The 19,741-nt window shown below is 44.5% G+C and overlaps 1 protein-coding gene across 2 annotated transcripts in view; it reads right to left on the bottom strand.

Annotated features, from left to right (window-relative positions):
• LOC147887988 (uncharacterized) overlaps nucleotides 1–19,741 on the bottom strand; it is a 67,794-nt gene that overhangs the window by 9,543 nt on the left and 38,510 nt on the right. For both annotated transcript variants that reach the window (XM_087393771.1, XM_087393772.1), the window contains exon 5: nucleotides 6,010–6,197. In XM_087393771.1, coding sequence (XP_087249897.1) covers nucleotides 6,010–6,197 — 188 coding nt within the window. The remainder of the gene's footprint in view (nucleotides 1–6,009; nucleotides 6,198–19,741) is intronic.

Below are 19,741 nucleotides of genomic sequence, written 5' to 3'. Positions count from 1 at the left end.
CTTCCCTCTTCAAGCATCAGGGTCCTCGATGATGAAATCTGGGAACGCTCTCCGTAACTGGTATACGGATTCCCAGGTAGCTTCCGATAGAGGCTGACCATGCCATGCAACCAACACCGTGGGTATCTTCCGATTTCGTATTTGCATTGTTCCTCGGTCCAGGATTCTTGTTGGCTTGCGCCTTGCAATATCCTCTATCTCCTGAAACAAAACCACACCTTCAATTAGTGAGTCACCTGTATGCAAAAATTTCTTTAAGCGCGAAACATGAAAAACCGGGTGCACCTTACACCCCTGTGGCAATTCCAATTTATAGGCTACACTGCCTATTCTCTTTAGAATTAACCACGGCCCACAGTATCGACGTGATAACTTAGCACACTCTCCTGAAGTCAACCACTTCGAGTGCGAAGGAACTCTGAGAAAAACTTTTTCTCCTTCCTTAAATACTCTTATAGACCGATTTTCATCCGCATACACCTTGGCTCTATCCATAGCCTGGCGGATATTAGCTCTCGCAAGTACTAGCATCTCCCGCATCTGAACTACAAAGTTCGCGGCACTAGGCACTTTCTGAGGTACTCCAACTATAGTCGGATTGGCTGGTCTATAACCATAGTTCAGCTCAAACGGACTGAACCCGGTAGAGGAATGTTTCCTATCATTGTAGGCAAACTCCAACAATGGCAACCACTTGTCCCATGTATGTTGCCTCAATGACACATATGCCCTCAGCATATTTTCTAAACTCTGGTTGACTCTCTCCGTCTGACCATCCGTCTGAGGATGATCCCCACTACTCATTCCCAACTCAGTCCTCAGTGTCTCAAATACCGCTGTCCAAAAATGACCGGTAAATTTGACATCTCTGTCTGACACTATGGATCTAGGCAATCCATGCAGACGAAATATATATCTAATGAACAAATCCGCCACTTGCGGGGCACTAACAGACTCTCTAGTCGGAATGAAGTGAGCCATCTTGGTTAGACGATCAACCACCACAAGGATAGAATTATATCCTCCTTGTGTTGCAGGTAGCCCTACAATAAAGTCCATGGAAATGCTCTCCCACTTACTTAGTGGTATTTCCAAGGGCTGTAAAAGTCCGGGTGGCTTCACCTGCTCGGCCTTACTTACCTGACACGAGAAACACCGTGTCACATATTCATGAATATGCTTTTTTATCTTTGGCCAAAAGAAATCTCGCTTCACGAGATCATATGTCTTCTTGACTCCTGGATGTCCCGCACACGGGCTATCATGGCACTGTCGAATGACTCTCTGCCTGAGATCATTCTGACCAGGTACTACAACCTTGCCATTTCTAACTAGCATACCATCCCTTATGGTATATCTTGCATAAGTTTGGCCTTTTCTGGATGCCAGGTCATCCTTTTCACTTTCCCCGGGTTTTAACACATGAGCCTTAGGCCATAAGCTGTGGACAAACTCGTCCACTTTTTGAGTTTCTCTTATCTCGGTCATTAGAGCACTCTCTAATACCGTGAAACTCAGGTTGTGCATAATGCGAGACAACGCATCAGCCACCTTATTGTCTTTTCCTCTTCGGTACCGAATCGTTAGATTAAACTCCTGCATGATCTCTGCCCACCTAGCTTGGCGGCCCCTCAAGTCAGGTTGTTTACAAAAATGTTTCAGAGTATCATGATCTACATCCACATAAAACTCTGAACCATATAAATAATGCCTCCATGTTTTCAAAGCATGGATAACAGCATACAACTCCAATTCATGAGTTGGCCAATTCCTTTGAGAGGGAGAAAGCTTCTTGCTCTCAAAGGCTATTGGCCTTCCCTCTTGAAGGAGAACTGCTCCTACCGCAATGCCACTTGCATCGGTTTTTAAAGTGTTCACGATGCTCAGTAACACTTTTACTGAATATCAAGATGTCGTCAATAAAATGTACTACGAACTTTCCGATATACGGACGTAGTAAATCGTTCATAAGCATGACGAAGGTCGCTGGAGCATTGGTAAGTCCAAAGGGCATTACCAAAAACTCATAATGACCAAACCTGCTTCTGAAAGCGGTTTTATGCACATCCTCAGCTCTAATCCGGATTTGATGGTAGCCGCACTTAAGATCTATCTTGTTGAAAATCACAGCTCCATGTAATGCATCTAGCAAATCATCAATCCGAGCCATCGGATACCTGTGCTTAACAGTGACATTATTCAATGCTCTGTAATCTATACAGAGGCGAAACGTATCATCCTTTTTCTTCTTTAATATCACTCGCGAAGCAAAAGGTGAGAAACTTGGTTGAATCTGCCCCAACTTGAGGTATTCTTCCAGTTGTCTACGCACCTCCGCCTCCTCAGCAAAACTCATTCTATAGGGAGGTCTATTTACAGGTTCTGCCCCCGGGATCAGTTCAATCTTATGTTGAACTTTCCGCTCTGGAAGTAACCCATAAGGTAGTTCATCCCTAAAACATTCAGAGAACTCCTCTGTTATAAGATTAGCCAGCTTAGCCATCTCACCGCTTTGCGTAACATCAGTGCTAGCCGAAGAATCATCCACCGGCTCTACCGATGCCGTGCAAAGGAATAAAAACTCTACTTGAGCCTTTCTGATTTCCATCACGGAAACCAACAGTCCCTGAGGTATATCTTTTTCACCTCGCAAGACATAAAGCACATCATTCATCTTGAATTGATATACGTGCTTTTTTCAATCAATGGCTGGATTCTTCCTAGAATGCCACGTCATACCCAGGGCTATATCTGCATGAGCAAGCTTGGTCATTTCAAAATCAAGCTTCTCAGCATAGTCCTGAATCCGAAGCTCCAACTGGGTAATCCTTTGGTCCCATACTTCAGTTGAACTTCCATCTGCCATCCTGACTGTATACGCATAGTCAGATGGACTTGTCTTTAATTTCAGCCTCTTCACGAGCTTGGAGTTAATCACATTGTGAGTTGACGCCGAGTCAAACAACACAATGACATCATGACTGGCCACTTGCCCTTTCATTTTAATTAACTCCGTATCATTAAAGGCCGTATACCTCGTTGCTGCGGGCTTAGATAGGATGTTATCAGGTGCACTCGTCACTAACTTAGCAACAGATACACATAACAAACAAGGTACTAACCTCTGAGAAGGTCCCGCCAGTTGCATCTGTATATGTTCCGCATTGGGACTCTCCTGCATTTCTACGTCGCATTCAGATATTATCATATTAGCCGTGCGACGGTCTTTATTCAGTGGACAATCCTCCACTGATGTCGCTGAAGGCAGCCGAAGCACAATCCTTCTTTTCTAGCTTTCTCTTTTTGTTCAGGGGTCAACGAGGACTTTGACCAAGCCCGGGCTGCCATTGGAGTTATTTTCCTTTTCACCCCAACGGTGGTACTTGGTTTTACTGGTCCCAAAGGAATCTGAAAGGACTGTGCCAAAGAGGCCCCCGAAGATGCAGTAACGTAGCTCAGCCGCTAATGCAGGAAAAAGAAAAGTGATTGGGAACCGTGGAATACGGTGCCTGGTGTCGAAATCATTTGCGCTGAAGCCCCTGTACAAGGGGATAAAAGTGACCATCTTATCCCAAACCAAGATGGGGGAGTGAGCCACCAAGTTACTCACCGCTTCGGAAGTGGATAGCTTCAGCAAGAAGATACCACGGCCCATCAGTGCTGTCTCCATGATGTGGCAGTCTTCTTAAATAAAACTAGCTTGTAACCAGTCTCGAAGCTCTGCCCGGGAGGGAGAGTAGCCCACTATTCTCCCATACACAGCGGTGCGGGAGTAATCTGCGGCTCTCTCATTCACGGAGGTAAGCTGCTGCTCTAAAAGGATGACTTGAAAGGCTTTTGGAGGGGGAGAGTCCCGAGGGCCTCTGGTCCCTTTGACGCCGCCATTCGAGATAAAAGCTCCAGTTATGTGCATCAGAAGGAAGAGTCAAGAGGGCTTGCCTGCGTGCGAAAGGGATCTCAGCCTTCAACTACAAAATATCTCAAGGATGCAGCAATGAGGGGAGAGAGATGCAGTTTGTGCAGGACAGCCAGGAGAGAAGGCGGAAAGGGAGGGGGAGGGTGGAGAAAGGGAGGGAGAAGTGGCTGGTGATCAGCCAGCAGCACCAAACAGGGCTGCACACAGCCAGAGGTACCTCCAGCAACAAAAAGTGCGCAGACCAGGAAGGAAGGACGGAGAGGAAAGGCAGAGAAAGGGGGCGCGCAGGCAAGGGGAAGGTGCGGCAGGCCACAAAGGAGGCGGGCGGCGAAGTGGAGGGAGGCGGGCTGAGGCAGTGAGGGAGGTAGACGGCCAAGATGGGGGAGTGTTTTAACAGGCGGGAGCGAGGAGCAGCAGCACGAGGGCTTCTCCTATCTTGAAAAAGGAGTGTTGTACACAATTAGTTGTAGCCATCATGATTTGTTTCTTAGATTCATTTCCATGTACAAGTCAAGCGATTCATGTTCATCCAACAAAGCTTCAATATGCACCTACCTTTCAGGTTGGAAATTAGATCCTTTCAGTTTGTCATTGCTGAGAGCATCTTTTGTAGGTGTTGAAGCCATGAACTACAGCACTCTGATCTGCTTTTGGATACTAGCAGCATGAGGCGTGAGTTGTAGGCCACTCATTGTAGCCATCATGATTTTTTGCTTTGTTTAGTTCAGATCATCACCATGCACAAGTCAAGGAAGTTATACTCATCCAATAAAGCTTCAATTCGCACATTCCAGGTTGGGAAATTAGATGCTTCCAGTTTGTCAAGAGCATCTGTTCAAGGTGTTGAGGCCATGAATTACAACACTCTGATCTGTTTTTGGATCCTAGCAGTTTAAGACATAGAACGTAAGGCCATCTGACTGTACTTTTGCCAGCAATGATTCCATCAACATAAAAGATACTCCCCATCTCAACATACACAATGGTATGTATATACATGTTAGCTCATGATGATGCAGTCGGTAGAGCCTATATGCAGATTGCCAGCAACAATATGTAGCAATTTGGGTGAAGTGTACAAAGAAAGTTGCACAAGCTCCCGAATAGTCTGTAGAACTGACAAGCTTGGCTTCTCCACCCCAAGCACTAAGACTTTAGATCGTTTCAGGAATGGGATTTGAGATGACTAACAGCAAGGTGAGACATTTCTTCTTTTCACAAATCACATGCAACCATTATACATATCAAAAGAACTGCAAATTTGCCTCTTCTTACAAAAGATCTTCATGGATTGGTTAAGGGTGTATCATGTTCTGATGCATAATCTGAGCATAACAATTTCTTGCATAGACAATAGGTCAAGGTTAGTTTTCCTATTAGCAAGAGATGATGGTGGAATTCTCAAAGTTGTACAAATCACAACCTCTTCCCTTACCTTCTCACATTATGATCAGAAAGAGGACATCACATCAAATATTTGGTTGCCTTGGGTCTTTGCTTCCCTGCTATGTTTAGAGAAATGCATATTCCCACATTGCTGCCATACGTAGGGAAAAATATATGGATGTATAGACACTTGGCGCTCTTTCTTCACCCTTTCCCATTCATCCTTGTCTCCTAAATGTAACTTAAAGCCATTGTATTGACATATATGTAAATCAAAAGTTAAGATTGATACAAATGATGCAGTAATCCAAGCGAATCATAAAAGCATGCCTGCTATCTCTCAGAAAAATCACAAGCCTGTCTTATTTACATCCCTGTCATGCTTTGCAGCATTATCCTGTACTTCTTCAGCTTTCTCCTCCCTCTACGCTCTTGAAATGCTCTCCACCCTCTCCCCTCACTAATTTTGCAATTTAATGTTCTGATGCATAATCTAAGAACGTAACAATTTGTTACATAGACAACAGGTCAACGCTCCCTTTGTCTAGTTTCCTATCAGCAAGAGACGATGGTACAATTGTCAAAATTTTACAAATCACGCCCTCACCAAAACACTCAACTCCAACGGCCATTCATCTATGTCTCTAAATGTAGCTTAAAACCATTGTATTGGCATGTGTGACTCAAAAGTTAGGTAAGGTCCATACCTTAAAAAGTTCCCTGCACTCCAAAAGAGACCAGTAAGTAAAGCTGGGCCTGCAGCCACCTTGAATTGAAAAGACGGACAATGATGTCCAAGAAATATTTGCAGCAAGCAATGCAATCCCAATACAATGAGGGTCATGATCATTGAGCCCACTCCAAATGAGACCAGGTACTCTACCCCAACAACGTCCTGAACACACAGTTTACGTTGCAAGAATATCATTCCAAAATTGAGAACTTACTTTTGTGGAGTGATTGAAAAAGAAGAAAAAAAATACGACAGTTGAACTGAAGAACAATTCCAGAATATCCTATTCTTGCACAGAGAGTTCATAAGCAAGTTTGCCAAAACTAAAAGACTAAGGGTTGTGCATTTTGCTCTGAAAAAACTGATTTAAAAAAAGCTGCACCTAAAGCAACCTTTGTAACCTTATCACAAAAGTCTGGCAATAACAAATATCTAGACGAATCCGGGAACGTGCCCAAATTCACCATATAAGAAAGTGCAGTTTATAACATTGTGGTAGTCATCCACAAGACAATAAACCATCAACTCCATCATGCATAGTAGAGACTGGCTACTATGACATCCCCACTAATGTCATCAGGCCCAGCAGTGGGTGTAGAACTTTGTATCGATGTATGCTCACGCACACCATTTTTTGTACTAGTGGGAAACCTCAGAACAGGTGAAAACCCACATCAAGAAATACGAAAACTAAACATGTGCAAAACAAGTGAAGCCAAAGGGGAAAACTTTCAATACACATTTATAGCTGCCCCAAAGTGGAGCAACTAGCACTAAAAAGTAGAAACAATGATAAAACACTTCAAGCTGGGCCATGGCTTTAAAGGTCTCCAAGAGAATGTGCATCCTGGAGAGACTGATGCAGGGAGGAACGGAAGACTTTATATGCATCTACCACCCTAGGTGGATACCCAAGAGGTTGCTAGAGGCTCAAGGTTTCTATGATGGAGACGACTACATATGGGTGCCTAAAGCTCCGGCTACACAACTCTATGCGCTGGCAAATCTTTTGTTAATGCTAAGCAAGTATGCAACAGGATATTTTGATGCAATCATTTTCAAGGGATAATGCATTACACAGCCTTATGTGTGTGTCACTAAGTCAGCCCATCCACCATGAGAAAAGGGCCAGAGGCATGCAGCTAGTGAATGTCAATGTTGCTACAACTTTGATCGCAGCTTACCTTGAATATCAGCATGTGCAAGTTCATGCCTCACCTCCGTACTTTACAGAGTGCTTGCTTGGATATTGGTTAGTGGCATTTGAAAATCATGTTAGAGATGATTGGCCCAATGGTTTTCAGCTGCAATCCATGTGGCATGCACACTCAGAGCTATGGATTAGCCCATGCACCTTGGGATGCACATGGCTAATTGCTTTTGGGGATTGTGCATGTTTATGTTATCTTCTTAGTAGTAACATGGACATCTTCAGCTTTTCAGCCAAAGCAAATGAAGGACAAATAGGATCTGGCATTTGCAGGTGTCATCGGATGCACCATATTTCAATGTACGTTGGCACCCCAGTATTGGATCCTATGCTGTCTTATATGTGAGCCCATGGAGTGTTGACGGATTAAGAAACTTATGGAGCTATTGGATCCCAACTACAGCAGCTGTAATGAAGATGATTTTCAGTTCTTTACATTTTGTTAAGGATAACCTAACTAGAGATGCAATGCCAAGACAACTCATTGAAGCTACCATGTGGGGTGTATGGCAAAACACTCAACGCTTTCCGGGTGGACAAATATGGACAGCAAAGCACAATAAGGTGTACAGAACAACCAGCTTGGGCACATCCGGAACTCATGTGATTATATAGCCTTGTGATGAAGAGCATGCCAGAATGGATTACCACCCACATGACCCCGGAGGTGCCACAACATCCAAGGAAAGGAATATATCACATTTCCTTTTGACCCTAGGGGCATGCATGTTCCATGGAGTATGTTCTCTTGCTATAGCAGGGGGCCTTGGTGCCTAACCATCACCTGCAATTTTGAGGACGCAATTCATTCTTGAGGAGCGATGGTTGTAATTAAGGGGGGGAAAGGGCTAAAATAGGTGGGAAATAGAAGGAAAAAGAGAGGGAAATTGGTGGGAAGATTGGGATAATGGGGGACTATAAAAGTCAACCCCTGTCACACCTTGTGGTACGTTTTGATTTGACAACCTAATCTACTACCTCTGCTTCCTGCTCTCCTACCTCCCTGCACCCTACTGCTCTCTCTCTCTCTCTCTCTCTCTCTCTCTCTCTCTCTCTCTCTCGTAATCCTCTCATAATAGTCTCGTAAGCTCCTCATCTTCCTCGTAACCCACAGGCTTGTAAGCTCCTGCTCAGCTCGAGACCTCTCTCCCGAGACAATCCAATAACACTCCATCTCTGACTCTCTCTCCCATAACAGTCCATCGCTCAGCCCTTCTCGTTTCCTTTCATATTTTAACCTATAACTCGTCAGCCTCCCTTCTTGTTCTCCAATCCCAGTTGGGCTGAACCCCTAGCCCAGCCAGGGGGGTTAGCTTCAACCATGGGGTAGCAGTAGAATGGCAAGCAAGAAATGGTCGAGCCTCTCTCCAAAACACTCAACTCCAACGGCCTCAGCTAGTAGATTGTGATACTCCACAATTGCAGCCATGACACCTTCTCCATATGCGCACACCTACGCAAGACGGGGTCTCCAACCTGTCACTGGACATCAGGAGCAAATTTTCTACCTGTAGCAAAAGGTGAGAGAGTTAAAGATGCAACTAGCGGATACACTAGCGAGAATCCAGATTCTCGAAGGACCTGGCAAACAGGCAGTAATCGATGAGGCTGTCAAATCTTGCAAAGCTTCCCATCCTACCTTTTAGCTCATCTCTACAGTCAAGAATTTAGTACGCACTGAAGTACAGACCGCAAAGAAGGAAATGATGGTGGAGTTTGATGCAAAGGAAAACAAAGCTGATATTCAAGACGAGATCAAACAACATGAAGCTAGATGTGACAATGCCTTGAAGATCAGAATAGAGGGGTTACCTAAAGGATGGTACAAGGAGGAAGATTCTTTCAATGATACTTTAGCATAGATTAAGGCAACCATGCCAAACATGGATTGGATAGTGGACAAGGACGATGATGAGGAGGCCAAAGCAATTAATATATCAGAGTCTAAAGGTCATGCTGTGAAACCATATCAAACAGCTCTCTCTCTCTCTCTCTCTCTCTCTCTCAGCCTCCCTCGCTCCGCCGCTTAGCCTCCCCGCCACTCAGCCTCCCCACCTGCTAGCTCTCCGTCGCTGCCTACCTGCTAGCTGCCGCATGCTAGCCTCTCCATCCGCCAGCCCCCTCCGCCTACTAGCCCCTCCACTGCCACTTGCTAGCCGTACCTCCTGCTGTATAGCTCGCCGTACAAGGGGGTTTTCGTCAGCTAACCCAGCCTCAGGCTGAGCTGAGCCTCTGGCTCAGTCTAAGGTGCTAGCTCCAATAAAGGGATCACTGATTGCGCAGGTCGTTTTCAATATGGAGTTCCCGAAAACGAAGCTTTTCCCATTGACTCCAGCCACCAAGAAGCCATCCTACGCCAGCATGGCATCGACACCTTCCCCCTATGCTCTGACTTATCACTGATTTCAAAGTAAGCTTGATCCACACGAACGGATTTACTTCCTATCAACGTAGACCTGTGTCACGAAATTCAATATGTGAATAGTTTTACAAAGAGCTCAAGGCTCATGCATTTGGCAACATGCCAAGTGTCAGATTCTAATCTACTTTCCTAACTACATGCCACTAGGGGAAACTCCAGAGTCTTTGAAACACTTGGTCACACGAGTGATCTTGAAGCGCTCACCTAGCTTCATATTGCTTGTTCTTCAATCCTTCTTAGTACCTGCAACCATTAACTAAAGCGCACAACCATGGCACCCATTATTGGTCAGCGCTTTGCATGCAAATAATAATATGTAGACTAATCCTAGTCACCGTGGGTGTCCCCACCAAGCAAACATGTGAACAAAACATATAACACAATTCTTGGTCGACCGAGGTCAACCCTCTTGGTCGTAATTAAGGGGCTTGACCATCAATCAAAGTGCCTTAATTATGGCCAAGTCTCTCCAACCGACGTTGGCGCACCTTGGTTAACAAAGTTAACCCTCTTGGCGTAAGCCAAGTCTCGTTTACCAAAGTCAACACTCACTGACCAGAGTCAGTGCCTTGGTTCTTTGGCTAACCGTGGTTACCCATCTTCGCCAAAGCTGAGTCTCCCTAACCGAGGTTAACTATCTTTGACCGAAGTCAAGACTTCGACCAAATGAAAGTAACTCTTTGAACATAATTAAATAAATGAAGAACTCATTAATTATGATCAATAAATGGTCAACTTATGCTTTAACTTTGGAATATTTATAGCTTCGTGACATCCCCTCGGCTTCTATTCAGTTGACCTCAACTGAAGACCTTGCTTGTAAACATCCAAAAGCTATGGATAATCAAACAACATGTCTTCATCCATACACTTGGCATCCAATGCCGAATAATTCTTGAACTTTACAAGGTATCCGTAAAATTCCTTTCCCTGAGGACCTTTGCGTACAATATGGCACACAATCTGTTCTAGCTGAAGGACCTCTTCCAGCTCATCCACTTCTACTAGCTCTGTAGGCTCTAGCCCCTGAAGTTTCTTTAGAAGACTCACATGAAAGGCATTGTGAATCCTCCAATGCTCTGGTAGTGCTAACCTGTATGCAACCTCATTATTTTCTTATGTAACCCTAAAAGGGCCATAGTATTTGGGAGATAACTTTCATACACCTTTTGTTTGTCCTTTAGCATGTGGAGCCTAGCCTTTCGAACTTCAAAAGCACTCAATCCCCTTCCTTGAGATCTAAATGTCTCCTATGCTTATCTGCGGCTCTTTTATGGTTTTCTTGAGACCTTTCAATCGCTGTTCGAACTTGGCTGAAAGCTGTCTGGAGGTCTTTAACAAACTCATCTACTGCAAATATTTCATTTTTGGTCCTCAGGATAGGTGGAAGAATCACCTTCCTATAGATGACCTCAAAGGGGGCTTTCCCTGTGGAGCTGTGAACTGTAATATTGTAAGCAAACTCCACCAATGGTAGGTACTTTTCCCAGTATGAACCTTGGTCACCCACGTAGCGTTTCAGCATATCCAATGCTGTGGAATTTGCTACTTCAGTTTGATCATCTATTTGGGGATGGAAGGAAGAAGAAAAATTCAGATTCGTCCCCATATTATCGAATAAAGCTCTCCAGAATAGACTGGTCATTCTGGGATTTCGATCACTCACAATGGACTTAGGCATACCATGGTGTTTAAAGATCTGTGCCATGAAAAACTTAGCCATATGATCTACCTTTATGGTTTTGCAAACTGGGATGAAATGAGCTTGCTTGCTGCATCTATCAAATGATAGTCCAAATCCCACCATTCCCTGACTTTGATCTTGGCAACTCAAAAATGAAGTCCATTGCAATACTTTCCCATGGTGCCTGAGGCACGGGAAGAGGCATAAGTAGGCCAGGTGCCTCCCGTCTATCATATTTCACTTTCTGATGACAGGTAAGGCATTCTGTGACAAACTGATGTATATCTTTCCGCATCCCTGGCCAAAAGAAATACCTCTCCAGCGCGTGAGTTGTTGCTGTAATTCCTCTATACCCAGCATAGGGAGGTGCATGGCATTCCTCCAAAATCTTTTTCCTCATCTCCTGGGTGATGCACAGGCAGTCATCTTTCATTAGATACCCATCTTTCAGGGAATAGTGACTGGTAGACTACCCCTCTTGCACTTGCTGTAAAATCTCACTAAAATCTGCATCATTAGCATATTGCTCCCTTGTGTCTTCCAGATCCCGATGATAAGCAATAGTCACATTGTTCACCTAGAATCTTCGAGACAAAGCATCTGACAGCATGTTTGCCCATTTCATGTGCTTCTCGGAGAGTTTTTTCTGAGTCAAAAAGTATCTCAAACTTTGGTGATCTGTTTTAACTGTAAAATCTGCACCCAAAAGATAATGCTTCCATGTATGGATGGCATGAATTACAGCTAGCAACTCTTTCCCATAGATGTCCAAATCTCTCATGCACTGCAACCCCAACACACTCCCCACAAGCATCACAATCCACATCAAATGGCTGATACAAATCTGGAACTATCAAGATTGGCTCTGTGGTCAGCTTCTCTTTGAGTGTGGTGAATGCTTTCTTTTGTGGAATTCCCATACTGAAAGCTGCATTTTTCTTAGTGAGGTCGTTAAGTGGAGCGGCTATGTCCGCAAAATGCCTGATAAATCTTCTGTAGTAAGAACACAGGCCTAGGAAGCTACGGACTTCATATATAGTCTTCAACTCTAGCCATTCCTGCATGGCTTGGATCTTTACCGGATCCATCCATATCCCATCTTTGGATATCATATGCCCCAAGTAATGGATCTCTCCTAGGAAAAAATCACTCTTCTCATAGAGCTGGTTATTTCGCAGCTCTTGGAAAACTATAGCAAGATGTTCCTTGTGCTCTTTTTTAGACTTAGAAAAAACAATAATGTCATCAAAGAAGGTACCCATGAACTGTCTGTAGGGTCGGAAGATACGATCCATCACTCTATTGAAAGTAGCTGGGACAATCCAAAAGGCATCACCAAATATTCATACAACCCAAAAGTAGTGCGGAATGTTGTCTTATGTACATCCTGAGGCTATATCCTCACTTGGTGATAACCACTCTTTAAATCTATCCTGCTGAAAACTGAAGCCCCATTTAACTGATCCAGCGCATCATCAATGCGTAGAATAGGGACTCTGTTCTTGATGGTCATTTTATTTAGAGCGTGATAATCGACGCACATACGGAATGAACCATCTTTCTTTTGTACTAGCAGTACAAGGGAGCAAAAAGGAGAAGAACTGGGCTGAATCAGCCCCTTGGACAACAAGTCCTGCACCTAGGCCATAAATTCTTCTCGCTGAGTTGCACTAACTCTGTATGGGGACCTATTAGGTGGCTCACTGCCAGGAATGAGTTCTATGCCATGATCTTCAAGTCTCTCAGGGGGTAACTCCCTTGGCAAAGCATCAGAAAAGCAATCTTTAAAATTTTCAAGAAGCTGAAATTTATTTTGATCTGCCCACTTATTTCAGCATGCATTTCAACATCTCTCTCTTTTACAAAAACCACATAAGCTAAAACTACAGACTTTATTTCTTTTCCAACAGAACTATTTGATACAATGGGAATAGTTTCCCCTCTAGTCCTAGCAACCACACGTTGTACTTTGCCCCTATGTACAAACCCAACACTCTCTCAATTCACTACCTTGCGATGGAACCAAGGCATACCCAAAACCACATCGTGATGTATCAATGGAGAGAAGAAGAAGTGTTCCTAATCCCATAACTTTGTACATGAAGACGGAGCTTCCCTATCAAGGGAGTCACTAGCACAGGGTTCCCACAGAACATCTGGTCACCATCCAGAGCCCTGCCCAACTCCTCCGTCTTTATTCCCAACCTCACGGCTAAATCCTCTGATATAAAGTTATTTGTAGCCCCGGGATCAAATAAAATCAGCACTTGCTGGTCTCTGATCTTGCCCCATGATAGCAGCAATTCTCGTTCCTCTGGGTTTGAAACATGACTTAGTACATCAGGAATTCCTCCCGCCATTGGTTGGTGCGGTCCCCGTGGCTTCTCTACCTCTTTTCCCTTTGGAGTCGAAAGCTTTTCTGAGCATTGGGCAGCTACGTGCCTCTCTTTGCCGCATCTGAAGCATTTACCCTCTCTTCTGAAAGTTTCACTCTGTTCAGGGGTAAACTATGATCTTCCTTTATAGGGCTTTTGTACTTGGTTTCCCCGGCTTCCGAGGCTGAAATCCCCTATTCTAAGCCTTGGGAAACTCTCTTGTCTCAGACTTGGGGGTCACTGGCTTTTTATCCCCCGGTATTCCTGCCTATAGTGAAAGCACAGTATTAGGATCCTGCATATACAGAAGACTAGCCACATTGGCTGCATGCATAAGATCTGAAATATCTTTGATATCCTTAGTGTTCACTTGGGCCTGTATCTTTGGAGTGAGTCCTACCCGATACTTCCTGAGTTGAGTCTTGTTTGAGACTTTCTTGAAAGGTGAAACTTGTAAATATGAGTCCCAAAATTTCTGATTATAAGACTCAACTGTATCTTGATGCATACTTTCCCAACTAAGGAGGACATGATCCCGAAACTGCTTGGGAATGAACTATTTATAAAAGACTTTCTTGAAGCACTTCCATTTCTTGGGAGCTATATAGTTAGCAGTTTGGGCTATCCACCATGCACTAGCTACATTAGTCAAATGCAAACCAACCATACGAAGTTTCGAAGACTCGCTGAAATTTTCCAGACTAAAGGCAGCATCAAATTGCCTTGTGAATTGCATTGCCCTCTCGGCTTGACCATACTAGCCATTGTATGTGGCAAATCTCACTGACTTCCCACATCTTTGAACTCTTTAGTCTCTGGTTTCTTGCCAGACTTCTTCTTCTTCTTCTTCTTCTTCTTCTTATGCTTTAGCTTTGAGGATCCAGAAGAAGAAGATGATGTCGAGGATAAAGAGGTAGAGCTAGGAGAAGAAGACGAACTAGATGAACTATGATGATGCTTAGCCTTTTTCTTCTTGGAAAGAGAACCTTCTCTTTTCCTCTTTTTGTTGTCCTTATGGCGAGACTTCTTACTCTTTCCCAATACATCATCTATGGAAAGAGGAGTAGGACTCAAGGATCTCCTTTTGCCCATCACTTCTTGATTTGCTCTAGAGGGAGGCTTCTCTGGCTCTTCCTCAAAGAGAGGTTGTACCATCTTGCGAAAAGGGTCGCTTCTTGCCTCTGCTAACTGAGTAATCAGTTCTCTGTAGGCATTCTCTTTATTTGTCTGCATACCCTCTACCTGCCGTACTTGATCAGACTCTGCCATCTATGCAACTGATGCACTCAACCTTTGTTTTCAAGGAGAAAGTACCTCCACAAGAGGTGTATTGCATTCACACTTGCGCCAATGACGGGCTGTCAATACAATGCATAGAATCCCAGAGTTGCTTGAGCATTCACTTACTGTATTGCCCCTTTCTTGGCTGCTGCAGAAAGCACTCGGAATGCATCTATTTTCCCCTTTTTCTGTGCAAAGGCATGCATTTCTTTCTTTTTCGCAAGTCTCTGATTTTTTGCTGATTTTCTGACAGGAAAAGACTGACAGATAGGTGGAAACTGATGGCAAAAACTGTCTCTGCAACTGTCTTCTTTTTCTTTTTCTTTTTTCTTCTTTTTTTTTTGACAAAAACTGGATGAGTAACTGGCTGGTTACACTAACCAGACTAGCTGGCTCTGGCCTGGTTAGTCTATGACTAACCTCTAACCAGAGTAACTGGACTCTGAAGTAACTGAACCAGACTGGGATCTAGTTAGCTGAACCAGTCTGATCTGGTTACGCTGACCAGACTAGTTAGCTATGATCTGATTAGGCTGACCAGACTAGCTAAGAGTAACCACACCCTTAACCCAAGTCAACTAGCCAGAGTTAACTGAACCAAGGTAACTGCCATGTAGCACCTGCAAACCTGCCACGTGTCACTATCACCACCTGTCAAGACCCCCTCTCTGTCATGTGTCACGTTGTGTGAAGATTTTTTAAAACCCCAAACTCAACTTGTACATGTGTACATGAGTGATGTTCCGTATTGTGGTAAAGTCATGGGAGCACTCATTGACGCAGTGTGGGTGTCATGGATGTGTGGATATATGTGGCATGTGGTAAAGTCATGGGAGCACTCATTGACGCAGTGTGGGTGTCATGGATGTGTGGATATATGTGGCAATCAAGCTTTAGGCTTTGATGGAAGTGTATGTGCAAGGGAAATGATGAGCCCAAGGTGTGAGAGCACCAGGCTAATCCAGAGCATGGTATCCAGAGTATGACGGGGTTTTGTTGTGGGATGACATACACCTTTCATGGTTGTCCCGAGTTCTTTTTGTATGAGGGCATGAGCATTTTTTTGTCGTGGTTGTCTTGTAAATCCATGGGGTCGTTGTGTTCATCATATGTGAATGGTCGGTGGGCAATTAGATGAATGCATGTGACATGCATTTGTGTGCACATAGTCAATGAATATGTGCTTAAGTGCCTTGGTGTATGAAATTGTGGGAATCCTTGGAGAGTGGTAAAAGGCAAAGGTGACCTGGCACTTATCAAAAAGGCATGCAAATGTGGCTACGTGAGGACAAGGCGAGGAGGTTCTGGATGGTGAGGTGGCAAGATTGGAGGGAGAGAGAAGACACCAGAGAGCTTCGTGAGCTCTAGAAGAAGGGAGAAGCTACAGTGATACGAGGGAGGAGAACCAGAAGCGGGGATGAGCTCGCAGGAGGGTGGCAATGGTCTGGAAACTCCGGAACAGGGAGGCGACGCTACTACAAGAGCTGGGGGATCTCTACCAAACGTGGAGGAGGAAGGAGTTGCAGAAGGAGGCATGGTGATCTGAAAATTCCAAAAGGGGGAGAGAGGTGGGCTCAGAGAGTTGCATGGTTGATGGAGTGGCTGAACCGTTTATGAGCTCAAAAAAAGAAGCAGAGGGGAGGTTTTTGGAGAGTGCAGATCCCAAGAGAGTACACGGCTACTGGAGGAAGTTGTAGAAGAGCTGGGAGACAGTGGGCGCAACCGGGGGCAGTAGAGAAGCTAGGTGGGATTGGTAGAGGAGAGAAGGATCGGGAAAGAAGAGGGCATTATTCCGAAGCTTATCGTCGACAAGAGAGGCGCATAGTGACAGCACAAGACAGGAAGGGATCACGAATGCATAGGCAGCGTGGGCTTGCAGGAAGATGAAGGAAACCCATCACGAGCTGCTGGCAGGCACACGAGATGACAGCAATGAAGAGAAGCTGGAAGAGGAGCTCCTTGGCTAGCTGGGGGAGCAGAACTGTGAGTTCGTGAAGGGATCGTGGGCACTCAGAGGAGGCTGCAGCATTGGGGAACCGCGCAAGGGAGAACCATAAGGGGAGGAACTCGCGGAGGGATTCTCGGGAGCCAGAGAGAGAGCCATTCTGGAGGTCGCTTGGTTGGTCCTGGAGGAGCTGTGAAGACTGCAGGTGACTTGCTGGAGCTGGTGCTGCAGGGCATGCTGGGAGATCAATTCTGTCGCGAGAAAGGTGAATTTTGGAAGAGGGCTGCTGTTTTCTCTGAAGGAGAGTGGTGGGCATCTAGTTCCCAAGTGAGGGCTTCAATTTCATTGTGAAGAAGTGCCAGAATATGATGCTACAGGGTGCAGAGAAGCAGGGCGATTTCTGGAATAGGTGTTTCCTGTGTCTGGGAGGAGGGCGACCTGGAGAAAAGCATTTCAGTGGATTGCTGTCTAGAGGTAGGTGACTTGAAGAAGAGCTTCAAGGTGCTATTTTTTTGCTAATACTGAGAGCTACAAGCAAAAACGTTTTTGCCAAGAGGAAGAATTGGCTTAAATTCACTACCTGGGTGTAGGAAAATGCATGTTCGGTTGGTTTTTGACTGGATTTTGCCGGTAGAAGTGGGCTGTTGCTGATTTTTGAGAAGAGGGTGCCAATAGGAGACTTTTCAAGGTGGATGCTTGCTGGAAATCAGGAAATTCAGGACTGTTTTGATAGTTGTGATTGCTACTGCCCTGGGGAAATGATTTTGAGGTGAATCAGAGCTAAAACAGGAAGGAAAAGTGTGTTTTCTGAGCTGATTAAGTGGCTGCAGCAAATCAGCAGCATTTGCCTCAGTCTGGAAGAACTTCGAGTGGAGAAGACGGGAGGAAAAGAGGGCTGGTCTGACAATTTGCAAGGCTGGTCTAAAAATCAGAATTTAGAGAGCATACAGATCATGTATCTTGTCGTGAATGTAGACTTAGAAATGGATGAATGATGGCATGTGGTCACTGGTGTTGTTTGTAATAGATGAAGAGTGAGCTGATGTGGAGTGGCCTGCATAAGATGATATGCTTGAAGAAAACTATTGGTTGGTTTTATGTAATGAATATGAACTGGAAAAAACTTTGTCTTTTGTATATGGTTCTTCTCTTCTTGTAGTGTGTTGGTGAACTGTTTGAAGATGTCTACTGCGTGTGGTGATGAGGGTTGGTGGATTTGGGTTGAGAGAGATTGTGGTGCCTTCAGTTTGGAGTAGGGGTGAGTATATGGAAGAGGTTGCAGTAGTTATAAAGGCAGTATAGTGCTCTATCTTTTATGCAATCATCTTTTTGGTGCCTCCACGGAGGACTGTGCACTTCAGTTTACAAGTGTGAAGCTGTGCAGTTAGTTGTAGTGTTGAAGAGCTGAAAGAGATGGCACAGGACTTTCTAGAGTTCTAGGGGTTACCGCATGAAAGTGTGTCTAACTTTCTGGAAAAGATGGAGTTTACAGCCCTGATGAAGGATAGAGCAACTCCAGAGATCCTTTCTCAGATCTTGACCTTTTGTTTACAGGGTGATGCAAAAGCATCGTTACAGATGTTTGTGACCACCTTCAGAAATGCTCAACAGCATGACCTTGAGTATGGTGTGGTCAGAGCTGCTTTCTTGGCACAGTTTATCCGTGTGAGGAGTCCGAATGAAGTATGGAAGGAGTTGTGCAAAATTCAGCAAAAGGATAGTCAGGATGTGGATCAGTATCTGATAGAGTTTGGTAGACTGTGGAGTCTATGGTGTGAGACTTTGATTCCTAAAGTACCCCCACAGATGATAAAGAGAGACCGGTTTGTGGCTGATCTGGAGCCTACCCTCCGTCTAAAGGTGGAGCTGAAGAATCTAGATAGCTTTGAGGAGGCTGTCAGAGTTACTCGTGAGGAGTGGAAGGTGAAGCGTCTGAGGCAGTTGGGAATACAGGAAGAACTGAATAAGTATGTGAATGTTCCAGAGATGGTGAATGTACATCCTAAGAAAGAAGCTATAGCAATTCCTAAACAGGAGCATTCATTGAAGAAAGATATTCATGAAGCAGTGGAGATCATGAAGTCTTTAAGCTTGAATTGGATAGAGTCTGCAGGAAGAGGAAGAGGCAGAGGTGTTATGGGAAGGAAGACGGATGCATCATCTAGTTCTGAAGGAAATTCAGCAGATATTGGAAGAGGGAGAGGGTATCCGAGTAATGTGCAATGCTGGAATTGTGGTGAGTGGGGTCATATCAGTCCGCATGTGAGAAACCAGCCAAAGCTAATGGTGGTATGTATCAGTTGTCTACAGGAATGAATGATAGGGTGATTGACCCTAGTATGCAGATGAAGAATGCAATTCAGCCCAATGTTCATGAAGTCCATAAGGTCACATTTGCAGAGCAGGATATGGGACAGATTAACCTGTTGGAAATGGAGAAGGGTAAGGTTTTTGGAATCAGCCCTAAAGAGTTTTCAGAAGATGAGGAGGAGGAGGATCGAAGTATTGATGATGTGCAGCCAGTTATGGTTCAGCCTATGATTAGGGAAGTGATGAAGACTCCAGTGTGCTATCTACCATGTGAACAGTTTACTAATTTTTCCTTGCATGTTATCAGGGATGAGGGTAAGGGTTCCTATATGTCTGTTTGTCATGATTTTAATGTGAAAGAGGCTGCTGGTCATACTGTTAAACAGGCTGAAACTGATTATGAGCATGTTGATTGTACTACTGACTCTTGGCAGAGAAATCCAGATATGTTGTTTAAGAAGATTATTGATGATGATGTA

This window comes from Dipteris shenzhenensis, chromosome 22 (genome assembly GCF_047967505.1).
Source record: "Dipteris shenzhenensis isolate YYH24624 ecotype China chromosome 22, Dip_SZ_1.0, whole genome shotgun sequence".
NCBI lineage: Eukaryota > Viridiplantae > Streptophyta > Polypodiopsida > Gleicheniales > Dipteridaceae > Dipteris > Dipteris shenzhenensis.
The sequence above is the reverse complement of the archived record's forward strand: the minus strand, read 5'-3'. Positions and strand labels throughout refer to the sequence as shown.